A 14,860-nucleotide genomic window follows, 5' to 3' on the forward strand; every position below is an offset into this window, starting at 1 on the left:
AAATTGCCAATGACTTATGGTGCATGGGAAGGTTTAGCCTTGTAGTGATTTTACGTTGATGTTTTGGAACTGGGCTTCTTATGACTTGTGGCAGACTTGTGTGCTTCTCATATCACAAAATATATATATTTTTTTTTAATGAAACTGTAGGGGCTCTACCCATAGAATACATGAACCATAGCCACTAAAACAATCTCTAGTGGTCTAAGGGAACCTGTTGTGTAAAAATCAAAAAACTTTAAATTTAAAAACTTAAATTGTCCCCAAATACATTAAATATTCTATATCACAGTGAGTGATACTCACACCACAGTTTCAGCTCTGCCATCTTCAGAGCTTCATGTATCACTTGCCTCTGCTCTGCCTTGGCTTCTCTTGCTATGTTCATTGATTTACCCAACATACTGGCTGTAGTCCCTAGCTACATCATTTTATGGCATTCCATATATTGTCAGCTATTAACACTTGGTGTCTTTGCTTTTCCACTTTTTCTTTTTTTTTTTTCTTTCAAACTATTTTGTCATGGAAACATAATGAAATGTATAGATAGATAGTCACTGATAACTTTCAAGCCTTTCAGTCTAGGGGACAAGAGTGAACAGTCTGGAATATTAGATTTTAATGGAAGATTTATTAAAGATATATGATGACTAAGCATTTGGAAATTAATAGTTTGTGAATTTAAATAAAGAATGTCAGAGGATTTTTTCAACACAGGAGATATTGGAAGTGAGTATAGGTTTTGGGCAGAAGAAACTACTTTTGCCTTATTTATATTTTCTTGCAAAACTACTTTTTAGCTTTTTTTTTTTTCCATTATGTGGTTAATTGTGCAAATAACTGATAATGTTGATGACCAACTCGAACAGGCCTGCATACAAAGGCCAACAAGGCCCCAAGTTCTCTTTAATGAAAGGCGCTGAAAAGACTCCATAAGAGATTCTATTTTGCAAAAACATCCTTTGAGTCTGTGAATTTTTTTTTTTTTTTTTTTAAAGGGACTCTATAGTCACCATATAAAAGCAAGAAAGACAGGTCCCCCAGCCTTCCTTCTTGCTTTTATATGAACTTTCATTCATTAAAAAAAAAAAATCGGTGTTTTTATATTAAAAACTTACCTCCGTTCCAGCGCCGAGCTCCCCGCTAGGCCGCGCCCCCTTTTTCGTCAAAATGACGAAATCGCGGGGCCCAATGGGACGGCTTCGCGCTGGACCAATCGCGTTCTTCATAGAGCGGCATTGAATGCCGCCCTATGAAGAACCTGAGCGCTTTACCGCGCATGTGCGCGGAATGCGCGTTCGCGAGCTGAGCTGTCTGACTGACAGCTCAGCTCGCTTTCTAAAATTATCAATAATAATTTAGGGCCCCCACCCGCCCTGTGCGGCGGGTGGGGGCCCTAAAATTATCAATGAGGGGGGGACCTACTGTCCCCACCCCGGCCCCCACCCCTGTGCGGCGGGTGGGGGCCCTAAAATTATCAATGAGGGGGGGACCTACTGTCCCCCCCCGGCCCCCACCCCTGTGCGGCGGGTGGGGGCCCTAAAATTATCAATGAGGGGGGGACCTACTGTCCCCCCCCGGCCCCCACCCCTGTGCGGCGGGTGGGGGCCCTAAAATTATCAATGAGGGGGGGGACCTACTGTCCCCCCCCGGCCCCCACCCCTGTGCGGCGGGTGGGGGCCCTAAAATTATCAATGAGGGGGGGACCTACTGTCCCCCCCCCCGGCCCCCACCCCTGTGCGGCGGGTGGGGGCCCTAAAATTATCAATGAGGGGGGGGACCTACTGTCCCCCCCCGGCCCCCACCCCTGTGCGGCGGGTGGGGGCCCTAAAATTATCAATGAGGGGGGGGACCTACTGCCCCCCCCCCCGGCCCCCACCCCTGAGCGGCGGGTGGGGGCCCTAAAATGATCAGTAAGGGGGGGGGACCTACTGTCCCCCCCCCGGCCCCCACCCCTGTGCGGCGGGTGGGGGCCCTAAAATGATCAATAAGGGGGGGGACCTACTGTCCCCCCCCCCGGCCCCCACCCCTGAGCGGCGGGTGGGGGCCCTAAAATGATCAATAAGGGGGGGGACCTACTGTCCCCCCCCCGGCCCCCACCCCTGAGCGGCGGGTGGGGGCCCTAAAATGATCAATAAGGGGGGGGGACCTACTGTCCCCCCCCCGGCCCCCACCCCTGAGCGGCGGGTGGGGGCCCTAAAATTATCAATAAGGGGGGGGACCTATTGTCCCCCCCCGGCCCCCACCCCTGAGCGGTGGGTGGGGGCCCTAAATACAAAGGGGGGGGGGACCCTAGTTAACCCTCCCCCCCCCAAAAAAAAATATCTCCCTACCTACCCCCCTCACCCTAAAAATAATGAGGGGGGACCATTAACTAAAAACCTGTAAAAAAATGAGATAAAATCAACTTACCATTCGATGTTTTCTTTCTTCTAAAATCTTCTTTCTTCAGCCCCAAAAAAGGCCAAATAAAAATCCATAATAACCGACGCAATAAAAAAAAAAAAAAAAAAAAACCGAGCGCAAAAAAAAATAATCCATCTTCACCCATGGAGGGCTCCGCGCAGACTGAGCTCCGCAGGGCGGGGGAAGGCTTATAAAGCCTTGCCCCGCCCTGCAATTAGGCTAAGAACACTCTGATTGGTGGGTTTAAGCCAATCAGAGTGCTCTTTGTCATTTTACAAGCGTGGGAAAGTTCTTTGGAATTTTCCCATGCTTGTAAAATGACACAGAGCACTGTGATTGGATGGATTTCAAGCCATCCAATCACAGTGCTCTTTGTCATTTTACAAGCGTGGGAAAGTTCTTTGGAATTTTCCCACGCTTGTAAAATGACAAAGAGCACTGTGATTGGATGGATTTCAAGCCATCCAATCACAGTGCTCTGTGTCATTTTACAAGCGTGGGAAAGTTCTTTGGAATTTTCCCACGCTTGTAAAATGACAAAGAGCACTGTGATTGGATGGATTTCAAGCCATCCAATCACAGTGCTCTTTGTCATTTTACAAGCGTGGGAAAGTTCTTTGGAATTTTCCCACGCTTGTAAAATGACACAGAGCAATGTGATTGGATGGCTTGAAATCCATCCAATCACAGTGCTCTGTGTCATTTTACAAGCGTGGGAAAATTCCAAAGAACTTTCCCACGCTTGTAAAATGACAAAGAGCACTGTGATTGGATGGATTTCAAGCCATCCAATCACAGTGCTCTGTGTCATTTTACAAGCGTGGGAAAATTCCAAAGAACTTTCCCACGCTTGTAAAATGACAAAGAGCACTCTGATTGGCTTAAACCCACCAATCAGAGTGTTCTTAGCCTAATTGCAGGGCGGGGCAAGGCTTTATAAGCCTTCCCCCGCCCTGCGGAGCTCAGTCTGCGCGGAGCCCTCCATGGGTGAAGATGGATTATTTTTTTTGCGCTCGGGTTTTTTTTTTTTTTTTTTTTTATTGCGTCGGTTATTATGGATTTTTATTTGGCCTTTTTTGGGGCTGAAGAAAGAAGATTTTAGAAGAAAGAAAACATCGAATGGTAAGTTGATTTTATCTCATTTTTTTTACAGGTTTTTAGTTAATGGTCCCCTCTCATTATTTTTAGGGTGAGGGGGGTAGGTAGGGAGATAAGTTTTTTTTTTTTGGGGGGGGGGGGTGGGGAGAGGGTTAACTAGGGTCCCCACCCCCTTTGTATTTAGGGCCCCCACCCACCGCTCAGGGGTGGGGGCCGGGGGGGGGCAGTAGGTCCCCCCCCTTATTGTGAATTTTAGGGCCCCCACCCGCCGCACAGGGGTGGGGGCCGGGGGGGACAGTAGGTCCCCCCCCTATTGTGAATTTTAGGGCCCCCACCCACCGCTCAGGGGTGGGGGCCGGGGGGGGACAGTAGGTCCCCCCCCTATTGTGAATTTTAGGGCCCCCACCCACCGCTCAGGGGTGGGGGCCGGGGGGGGGGCAGTAGGTCCCCCCCCTTATTGTGAATTTTAGGGCCCCCACCCGCCGCACAGGGGTGGGGGCCGGGGGGGGACAGTAGGTCCCCCCCCTATTGTGAATCTTAGGGCCCCCACCCACCGCTCAGGGGTGGGGGCCGGGGGGGGGGGCAGTAGGCCCCCCCCCCCTTATTGTTAATTTTAGGGCCCCCACCCGCCGCACAGGGGTGGGGGCCGGGGGAGGACAATAGGTCCCCCCTTATTGATAATTTTAGTGCCCCCACCGGCCGCACAGGGGTGGGGGCCGGGGGGGCAGTATGTGCCACCCTTATTTTTAGGGCCCCCACTCACCGCTCAGGGGTGGGGGCCGGGGGGGGGGGGGAGGAGAGTCGGTCCGTTCCCCCCCCCCCCCTTCAACCACTTTTGTGGCCAGACAGCATCCCTGTGGGTTCGGGCTTCAGCTGTCAGCTGAAGCCACGCCCACAGCAGTGCTGACAGGCTGTCAGCACACAAAGCGCGTTCACAGTGCTTTGTGTGCTGATAGCCCGTCTGATGCATTCACCCAGAATGCATCGGACGAGAGGCCTTTTTAGGGCCTCTGAACTCGGAAGTCCCTCTGGTGGCCGTCTGATTGACTGCAACAAGAGGTGTTCCAAGCTTCCAATGTAAACACTGCATTTTCTCAGAAAATACAGTGCTTACAAGAAAAAGGCTCCGGGTAGCTGTAGCACTCACCTAAACAACCTCATTAAGCTGAAGTTGTTCAGGTGACTATAGTGTCCCTTTAATGTACTGCAGAAACTTTATAAAACAAATGTAAATCTGCAGTTCTTGTTTCAACTATTTTCGATTGAGACAGAGTTCTCAATAAAAGTACTCTGCACATTTCTGGTACTATCTCTCTCTTTTTTTCATAACGTTTGACACATTAGATGTGTTCCTCAAGTAGATAAAACACATCTGTGAGTACTATTTTGCTCTTTGCTTTTCTAGCTAAGGCAGTACTGAAAGCTATGTATATAATGGAAGCCCAGATTGCTTTGTTACATTTAAAAAAAAAAAAAAAAAAAAAAATACTCTGTAATTAAGTAGTTAAGAGAGTGGAGGAATGTGTAAATATTTTTTTCATTATTTTTTTTTTTTTTTTTTTTTACCCAGTATTTACATCACTTGCTATCTGTAGATGCTTTCCAAAAGTATAATTTGCCATTTGTTAAAAATCGCTCTGTCATGCATTTTTAAATTTTTGTTCTGTTCTTTATTTTTTAATCCTGTGTTTTTCATTTGTGAGCTTTCCCATGCATGTGCAAAATGTCTCTCCCCAGGCCCCTTTGTATTTCCTGGTCCTAATATTATGAAACACCGAGAGCAGGCTCTAGCCAGACTAAGATCACTTCCAGCACAGCTAAAGCATAAGCGGGACAAGAAAAAAGGTATTTAGCTTTCTTTACCATCCCTGGCTGAGGGTGATGTGCACTTAGCCTCCTACCCTATTTTTTTTGTTGTTAAACGTAGGGCATTCTGGATTAACATCTATTCTTTTTTTTGCATCACTTTCTGTAATTTTAGTTCAGTAAGATGCACCTATAAAAGAGAGTGTATTTGGATTGTTAAAATATGCTTGGATGATTGGAAAACTGAAAACATTCAATTTCAAAACGGGCATGAATGTCTGAATTTAATAATGTGTTATATAAAGTCATCACATTTTCTCTGCAGTCATAATCTATCTACATTTAGATGTACCCATTTATTTTATGACGTTGGTGCATGTTAATAAAATATGCATGTCTTCAACGGTAGGGATCGGCAAATTAGTGGTTTCATTAGGAGCCAGGCAACATTTTAAGACTTTGTTTGCCATAGTCTTTCCCGCACACACCTTAAGATGTTCTCTCACACACATCTCTAGTAGCACTCTCTGGCATACCCATTACACACACTCATACACACAAGCAGCAAACTAGTCACATAATCTCGGACACACACATAACCATCCACTCACATACATACTTTAATGTATCGTTCAAGTCACTCTCTCATCCAGAGAGACTGGGTAAAGCAGACTGTTTCAGCATCAGGCAGAGACTGCCTGCTCTCTTACTAACATAAGGGACACAGAACAGTTGCAGGCCTCTCCTGTTCACTGCCTATGAAGGTGAGCAGCAGGAGGTAGAAAAGGGTGAATAATTAAATTAGCAAGTGTGTTTGTGTGTCAGAATAGGTCTTTTGATCTTTCCCATGACAAGATGGGGAGACAAATGTTACATGCCAGGTGTCATTTTTGTTTTGCCATGCAACTTGGCACCCTGGACTTGTTGTGTTCTGCCTTAATAGAACACAGTGTGATATCTTTCATTTTGCAGAGCAGTGATCTGTTACTTGCGCCAATGTATCTTTATAGGGAATGTTTAGCACCTCAATGCATCTCTATGAGGAGATGCTGTTTGACGCAGTGAGGCATTTTGCCATGCATGCACAATAATCTCACAATGCTTTCCTATGGAGAAACATTGGGTTGGCTGAGATAATAAAGATTGATCTCAACCATGGAGGCAGGGCCAATTGCGGCGAGACTGTTGCGGCATGGGGGTAAAAAAAAAAAAAAAAAAAAGATTAAAAATACCTTTTTACTAAGATCAGAGAGGGGACTGTTACCCTAAACAATTTAAAACTGGTATCAGGAATAAGTGTATGAATTCCTGACTCTCTATTTATTGTTCTTTAATTACAGTAGAATTACGTCTGTAAATTCTGGTTTGTGCTTATAATCTTTAAAAAAAATTCATTAATACTATATTTTTGTTTAAGGTGCGATAACTGTTTTGTGATCTACCGTATATACTCGAGTATAAGACGAGTTTTTCAGCACATTTTTTGTGCTGAAAAACACTCACTCGTCTTATACTCGAGTCAGTTGTCTGTATTATGGCAATTTTCATTGCCATAATACAGACAAGGACCGGGGGCTGTCAGGAAGCTGTAACTTACCTTCACCGCAGCTCCTGTCCGCTCCCTTCTCTCGCCTCCGTCCGTGCAGCTCCCAGGTCAGCTTCCTCTGCAACTCTCGCGAGAGCCGCGGGGTCAGAGCATTGCCACGGGTTACCGTGGCAACGCTCCGCGCGGCCGCGAGAGTTGCAGAGGGAGCTGACCTGTGAGCTGCACGGACGGAGCAGAGAGAAGGGAGCTGACAGGAGCTGCGGTGAAGGTAAGTTACAGCTTCCTGACAGCCCCCTCCTACAGCCCATCCACTGGACCACCAGGGAGTGAGAGCCCCCCTCCCTGGCCAGCTAACAAGCAGGGAGGGGGGACGAAAAAAGAAATAAAAAAATAATAATAAAAAAAAAAAAAAATAATAAAAAAATAACAACATGAAAAAATATATATATTACAATAATAATTAAATAATAATAATTAATAAAATGCCCACCCCCACCAATGCTCTGCACTCACACACACATACACACACACACACACTGCACTCTCACACACTGCATTCATACACACACTCATGCACACACTGCACTGCACTCATACATACACACTGCATTCACACACACACTGCACTGCATTCATTATATACACACTGCATTCATACATACACACTGCACTCACACACTGCACTGCATTCATTATATACACACTGCACTCATATACACACTGCATTCATATACACACTGCATTCATACACACTGCATTCAAACACACACACTGCACCCATACATACACACTGCACCCATACATACACACTGCACCCATACATACACACTGCACCCATACATACACACTGCACCCATACATACACACTGCACCCATACATTCACACTGCATTCATTATATACACACTGCACTCACACACTGCATTCATTATATACACACTGCACTCACACACTGCATTCATTATATACACACTGCATACACACTGCACTCATACACACACTGCACTCATATATACACACTGCACTCCATTCATTATATACACACACAGCATTCATATACACACTGCATTCATTATATACACACTGCACTCCATTATATACACACTGCATACACACACAGCATTCATATACACACTGCATTCATTATATACACACTGTAAATAAATATTCAGTTAATATAACTTTTTTAGGATCTAATTTTATTTAGAAATTTACCAGTAGCTGCTGCATTTTCCACCCTAGTCTTATACTCGAGTCAATACGTTTTTCCCAGTTTTTTGGGGTAAAATTAGGGGCCTCGGCTTATATTCGGGTCTGCTTATACTCTAGTATATACGGTACTTTGATGACCGAAACAACAACAAATAAGCAATTTTAAAAAAATTGCAATTTTTTTAACGCCAATATTATGGGCAGATCTACATGTCTATTTTGTAAGCAGTAAGTTATTTGGTTCTATATACAAGCATTTTTTTCTATATGTTCTTGCATAACCTTATGTCTAACAAGCTAAACAGTAATCCAGCCCCAGCCTAGACCAGAGTATTTCTTCCTCTCATGATATATTTTTTTTTTAGTGTCTAACAAATGCTAACTACATTTAATCTGTGCCCATATTGGCACTACTCCATGTCTTAGAACCGTCAGCAGGCATAGTGACTACAGTGTTTTGTTTTTTGTTTTTATTTTTTGAATATTATCCATCTATAAAAATGCAGTGTTTCTTGCAAGTGTGTTTATTGTAAAATTGTGCAGTCTTATCTCACGCCACGCTGTTGTTTGGAATTGCCAGTATCTGCTGTTGTGACATTACCAGCCGTCTGTTTTTTTTTTTTGCACACCAAAATAAAGAATTAGAAAAAAAAATATTATTATAATAATCTAAAAGTTACTCTCAGCTACTAACCTGAAGTATGGATTTATTTTTTTACTTTTTGTCAAGGGCAGATGGGCAAGTCCAGTAGTTTAAAATTGCTAGAATAATTGTACAGCGCTACGGAATTTGCTGGCGCTAAACAAATAATAAAATAATTAACACACATCACTGAGTCGCTAATCCCAGCAGTACAGGGACAGGTGTTCAGGAATATAAGAACACAAGTGAATGTCTACCAAAACAGACAAAACCCAAAGTACTGATTGTATAGAGACGCTGAGATTGTGTAAACAAAAAATACCAAGGATCTTTTCTTAGAAGAATGCAAGTCTAGGAACAGCTAAACTACTACACAGAACACTGATTCCCAGGTCTCTGGGTATTGGTCAATAGTAACAGTCTCGATAATCATGCTTCACTTCATTGCCTTTACTACAAAACAATAGGCAACAAGATGTCATTGACACAAAGAAAGATCTTCTAGCCATGTATCTATGCTTCTCTAATTTGATTAATATGGTTTTTAGTCATTTAGATGTTTTCATTTATAAGTATCTAAAAATACTCGAATTGGTGGTATGACAAAATTGGAAGTGGACACTCAAACATTAACAAACTGGACTGCTAAAAAGCATGATGCTACTGGGCACCCATAATTTTGCTGAAGATTCCACAGGCTTGTTTCTAAATAAACTGCGAGCTGTCTACAGGACTGTGGTCCACTCTATCCCTCAAATGTTACCTGCTTTAGCAGCTCATGTCTTTATTTTATGTTCATCAGGCCACTTTCTGAAAAGGCCCAGTATTTCCTTTTCCTCTGTCTTTCTGAAGACACAGTCCAGACAGGCCCTTTAGAAATGTGTCCCTAATTGTACAATTTTTTACTAACTAGGGATCAGAGCTAAACTGGCTCCTGAAGAATATGAATGATTTATGAAATGCACTAGGAAATCTTTAATTTAAACCAATAAGATTGTCTATTTTCCCCCCTGTTTTTTTTATGTATTTTTTTTTTAAATACTTTATTTTTCTGTTCCAAAGAGGTAATACAAATATACTGACATTGCCACAACAGCAATGTAGACAATTATGTGACACTGAGGAATAGCACAATTTTTATTATAGATTTGTTTAAACAACGTACATCAAGAGGTGGGTGCGCGTAAGCCAGTGTTACATTCGTAAACATTGATACGTTGTGGGATAATTTAAAAGGATTGGCATAAATTCAAGCGTTAAAACTCTGTTAGGATATAGGAGAGATGACCGAAAAATTTAACTCACTATTGGGAGGTGTGGCAGTTATTCAGATCGCATGTGAACCAGATAGTGTATGGGTATTACTTAAATCACTGAGGAGGAATAGTGCAAAGTGTTCAGAGATAACATATAACATAGGGTGACTCTGGAGGTTTTAATCTGGATGGTTCTATGTGTTTAGGCTTGTCTAAGTACTTTGCATCGTTAGGGTGCTGAGGGGGTGGAGAGGGGTGAGTGGGGAGGTGTGTCAGCTGAGAGCCATACTCTTTAGCTCGTATAACGTGCCCCAATAAAGGTTTGTGGGTAATTATTCAGATAGTTTAAACATAGGTAGGAACAAAGCATAGATTAGGAGAAATAACATAAACAAATGCAAGAACTTCAGCGGCATTTTCCCGGCTTCTCTCGATTAGATTCAGAAAAGCCAGCACTGTACCTAGTTGTATTGTGGTGGCTGGGCGATTGTCAGCTCTAGCTCTTGGGACGAATGGTGTGACGGTGAAGGGGTTCCAGGACCCGAACGTAGTGGTCGTCGTTGGGTCGTGTGGTATTGTTGCCAGTCCCAGTGATGAGAGGAGTGATTGTGCCTCTGCCAGAGAGGTGAGTATGGGGGTTATTCCGTTATGGGTCCCTAAGAGGGTTCCCAGTGCTCCCCATCGGTATGTCAAGCCAGCCGCTCGTAGCTGTTGTGTGACAGGTGCAAGTGACTTGCACCATTGCAGGGTTGTTCTAGTCAGGTCCTGGTAAAAGGTCAAGTGTGATTGTTCAAATGATAGCGTTTAGCCCCTCAGTGCTGCCATGATATGTCCCTTGTCTTGGGATGTGATGCAGCGCAGAATGACATCACGGTCCATATTGGGTGAGGACCTGGTAGGGTCAGTGATTCTGTACACGCCGGCAGTAGTGATTTTCTTTGCCACAGCTGGGGGCAAGATACTCTCCAACAGCCGTCTCACATATTGTGGCAGTTCGTCGGGTGAGACAGTGGCCGGAATGCCATGGATTTTGATGTTGTTGCGTCTGTACCAGTCTTCTAGGGAGGTCAGCTGTAGGGAGAGTGCTTGGTGTGATTTGGGAAGCTGTTGTTACTCAATTTGTACATTGGAGAAACCAACATTGATGTCTATAATGTCCTCTTCAGTTGCTCGCACTCTGTCAGTGGTGTTTTGCATATCTTACCTTAGCACTGTGAGTTCTGCTGCAAGTAGCTTGTGGAAGAAGTCCTGTAGTAGGATCTTCAGATCATGCTTTGTCGTGGGACTAGAATTCTCTGAAGTCCCTGTGGGTGCTGGTTTGCGTGTTGATTGTCGGCCCGCTCTTGTGAGTCACGGTGCTCAGGTAAGGTGTCAAAGGAGGTGGCAGGGATATTCTCCGAGGGTGCCATCTTGGGCCGCACTTGTTTCTGGAGCATGGCTCCAATGTCTCGGTGGTCAGTATTTGGTTTTTGGGAGCAGCGCCCCATTGCAGGCATCTGGGCTGGTGTTTCTGATTCTGGCTGTGGTCGGGCCAGGTATGTAGGCTCACAGTACACAAACTCCACCGAGGAGGGTCCCCAAGTCCGGGAGGCCTGCGTTTTTGCTTGGTCGCTTTATTGGGAAGAAAGACTGGCATTCATCTGTTCGGCATCAATCGGTTCCTGCTTCTATTGGAGGGTCTTAGGATGTCATATTGTGTGAGTGGGTGCAGATATGGGCGAGATTGGGAACGGTCGGCCGGAGCTGTCTGAGATGGTGTCTGTACAGCTCAGTTGCTTGCTGCGCCCCCTTTCCTCTGTTTTTAAATCCCAATTTAACAGATTGGACACAGGCCTGCATGCCTCTTTCTCTATAGTTAGTTTATCCTGTCTCGTGTAAGTAAATGAATGGCTTTAGTTTATGGACTAGAAAAAAAGGGATTTCATGTTATTTCAACTACTCTGTTTGCTTAGTATGTTCGTATGATTCTCTACAAATGGCAACAAGCAGATGGTATTTGACTTTTTTAGTGTTATTTTTGTCACACCTAGTAAGTGAGATATATATATATATATATATATATATATATATAATTTTTTTTAACCTATATACTATTTCAGACCCTGTATAAAGTACTGCCATAAAAGGGATATTGTTTAAAATAAAATGTTTCCTTGCACTATTATACCAAAAGGTAAATGAATAGATGAAAATGTTTTATATTGTGTAACTGTACTTTATTGCAATTTTTAGGTTTCCATAAATTTATAGCTAATCCGACCACTTCTGCTTTTAGAGAAATGCTGCACATACTGAGATATATGTACTTCTTTGCTCGATTCTAGTTACACCCCCAGCGCACGTGACTTTGGAAGCCCTGAACTCTGTTCCATACTGCAAATGTCAATTCTGTGACCGACAGACCGAATCATCTTCTCCCCCCCACACCTCCCTTCTTGATTTATTTTTTATTTTATTTCCCAGGATGTTCAATTAAATGTTTACTTGTCCTCCATATTTAACAAGTGTTTGAGAGGTGTTCAAAATGAAATTACATTAAAAAATTAACACCGTCCTCTGAGCACACCCATCTTAGTTCCCGGTCAATCATTGTTAAAAGCACCTGGCAGTCAGCATAGAGAAAGCATACAGAGAAAAGGAGAAATTACACAATCTTCCTATTTCCCCTCTTCAGTTGCAATGTTTGCCATGTCTGAACTGGATTGTGATGTTTGGTAAATTTGTGATATAAATTTAAAAGGAAATGGATCATCTCATGACCAAAAAAGTGTTATGTTATAGGCGATTTTCAATATTCTGTTCAGTGATTTAAATTCCAAAGAAGTGATTATTCCCCTTTAAAGTGGCAGATGAAACGGCATAACCACTACATCCTGTCTAAGTGGTTATATTGCAAGGATGTGGGCAACATATTCCATATTAGTAATATCAAAGTTTTCCAATTTTGGGTGTCCATTATAGCCATACCATACATTTTATCGATTTGGCTTTCATATCTGAGCTCTCTAATTTGTCGTGAAATATTTTATAATTGCTGGTGATTATCAAATTAATTTACAGATCACTTCTAGATGTTCAGCGAACCAACACATTTTTCTAAAATCTCAGTGAAAATGGATTTTAAAAAAAAAGGCAACTCTAATTTGTAATTCAGCTTTTAGTGGCTGGTGCATTTATTATTATAACCCAATGCTTTATCTGTGATCTATTCTGTAAACTAAACCTATGCATTTTTTACAATACACTTTACTTGTATACCTGGCAACTGAATTCCAAAAATCTGGCTTCACTGTCATTCCTCCCTTTTTAGAGAATTTCCCCCAAATGTGTCTTTAAAGTCTGTTTTAAAATTAACTTTTGTTTACTTTACAGGATAAGTGAGCAATTTGACTTCCAGTCTCCATGTTGCAATATAATTCGGGATATTAATGGAAAGCGGTCACCACAAAACACTTTTTTATTATAATAATTCTTTCATGCAGTTTTGAATGAAAATAGATTATTTTTTTAAGGAAGTTAATTTTAGAAAATAAGAGAAAAACATAATTGGCATCTGTGGTCTTCCCCGCTTCACTTCCTGCACAGAATCAAGAAGTTGTTTTAGGCCCACGGCCCTCCCTTGTCACTATTAAAATTGTGTAAAACTCTCCTTATTTTCACTGCCTAATGGGTCTTGTCACTATTGGCCTCCACCTCTTTGGCTGAGATCATTAAATTTGATGATCTTAGCCAATTAATGGGAAAGAATTGGGAAGCCATTTTGCATGTGCTGTCAATCAGTATCTCTATGAGGAACATTAAGCATCTCCATGCTCTGAACGTGTTTAGCACTAACCACGAAGCACCTCTAACGGCCGTCTGAGTGACTGCCCCTGGAGGTGTTACTAGACAGCAATTTAAATACGGTATTTTCTCTGAAAAAGCAGTGTTTACTTTATAAAGCCTGCAAGGATATACTAGACACATCAGGAAAAACTACATTAAGCTGCATGACAATGACTTGAATCAGATCGGTCATATAAATCATATGGAAACATGCAAAATGGAAACATAAAACAGCAAATAACAATGTAACTTTTGTCACTTTTGCTACTATTGGTGAGACATGATTCAGGGTAGGATAATTTACAGTCTGTTTCCAGTGTTCTTCTGAAGTCGGTTAAAACGGCACTGTCATGGCTGAATCCAGTTTTTTTTTTTTTTTTTTTTTTTTTTTAAACACCCCCCCCCCCCTCTCCGAGTCCACTAGATCTAACACACCCAAATGCCCCTAAGCCTGGACCTATGTTCAGGGCGCCGCCATCTTTGTGTGGGGAGATGAAGTCCCTGTGGGACATGTCATCTGCCCACACTAAATAGCACTATGAAATTCCAGCACATGCCCAGTTAAACACTTGGGCATGCGAATGGGAATTTCATCTATTCATTCGTCATGAATGAATGAATGAATAGAAATGTCAGATAAACAAACACTAAAGATCAGTGTTCGTTTTTTCGCTCAGTTTACTACAAGGAGGGAACTACCGGCTCGCAGCTCCTTCCTTGTAAAATGTAAAAATAGAAGCGGCAGGGAGCAGTGCTCCCTGCCACTTCCTAAGCCCCCAATGTCCTCCCTCTCTCTATGGGGGACAATATGATGGGACAATAGGTTTCCCCTCCCCCTCATTTTCCTTTATGGCACTCACCTGCCCACCCCACCCCCCCCCCCTTGCCTTATTGTTATTTATGGCCCCCACCCACTGCTCAGAGCTGGGGACGACGACAATAGGGCCCCCACCCACCCTCAGGGAGAGTGAGGACAGTAGCGCCCCCCCCCCTCTCTTATTGTCATTTATGGCCCCCACCCGCTGCTCGGGCTGGGGGGGGGGGAGGAGGACAATAGGGGGGGTACTTT

At 43.4% G+C, this 14,860-nt stretch overlaps 1 protein-coding gene across 3 annotated transcripts in view; it reads left to right on the plus strand.

Annotated features, from left to right (window-relative positions):
• Positions 1-14,860, plus strand: part of MYCBP2 (MYC binding protein 2) — a 240,277-nt gene that overhangs the window by 67,673 nt on the left and 157,744 nt on the right. For all 3 annotated transcript variants that reach the window (XM_063425851.1, XM_063425848.1, XM_063425854.1), the window contains exon 19: positions 5,242-5,349. In XM_063425851.1, the coding sequence (XP_063281921.1) occupies positions 5,242-5,349 (108 nt within the window). The remainder of the gene's footprint in view (positions 1-5,241; positions 5,350-14,860) is intronic.

This window comes from Pelobates fuscus, chromosome 1 (genome assembly GCF_036172605.1).
Source record: "Pelobates fuscus isolate aPelFus1 chromosome 1, aPelFus1.pri, whole genome shotgun sequence".
Lineage (NCBI taxonomy): Eukaryota > Metazoa > Chordata > Amphibia > Anura > Pelobatidae > Pelobates > Pelobates fuscus.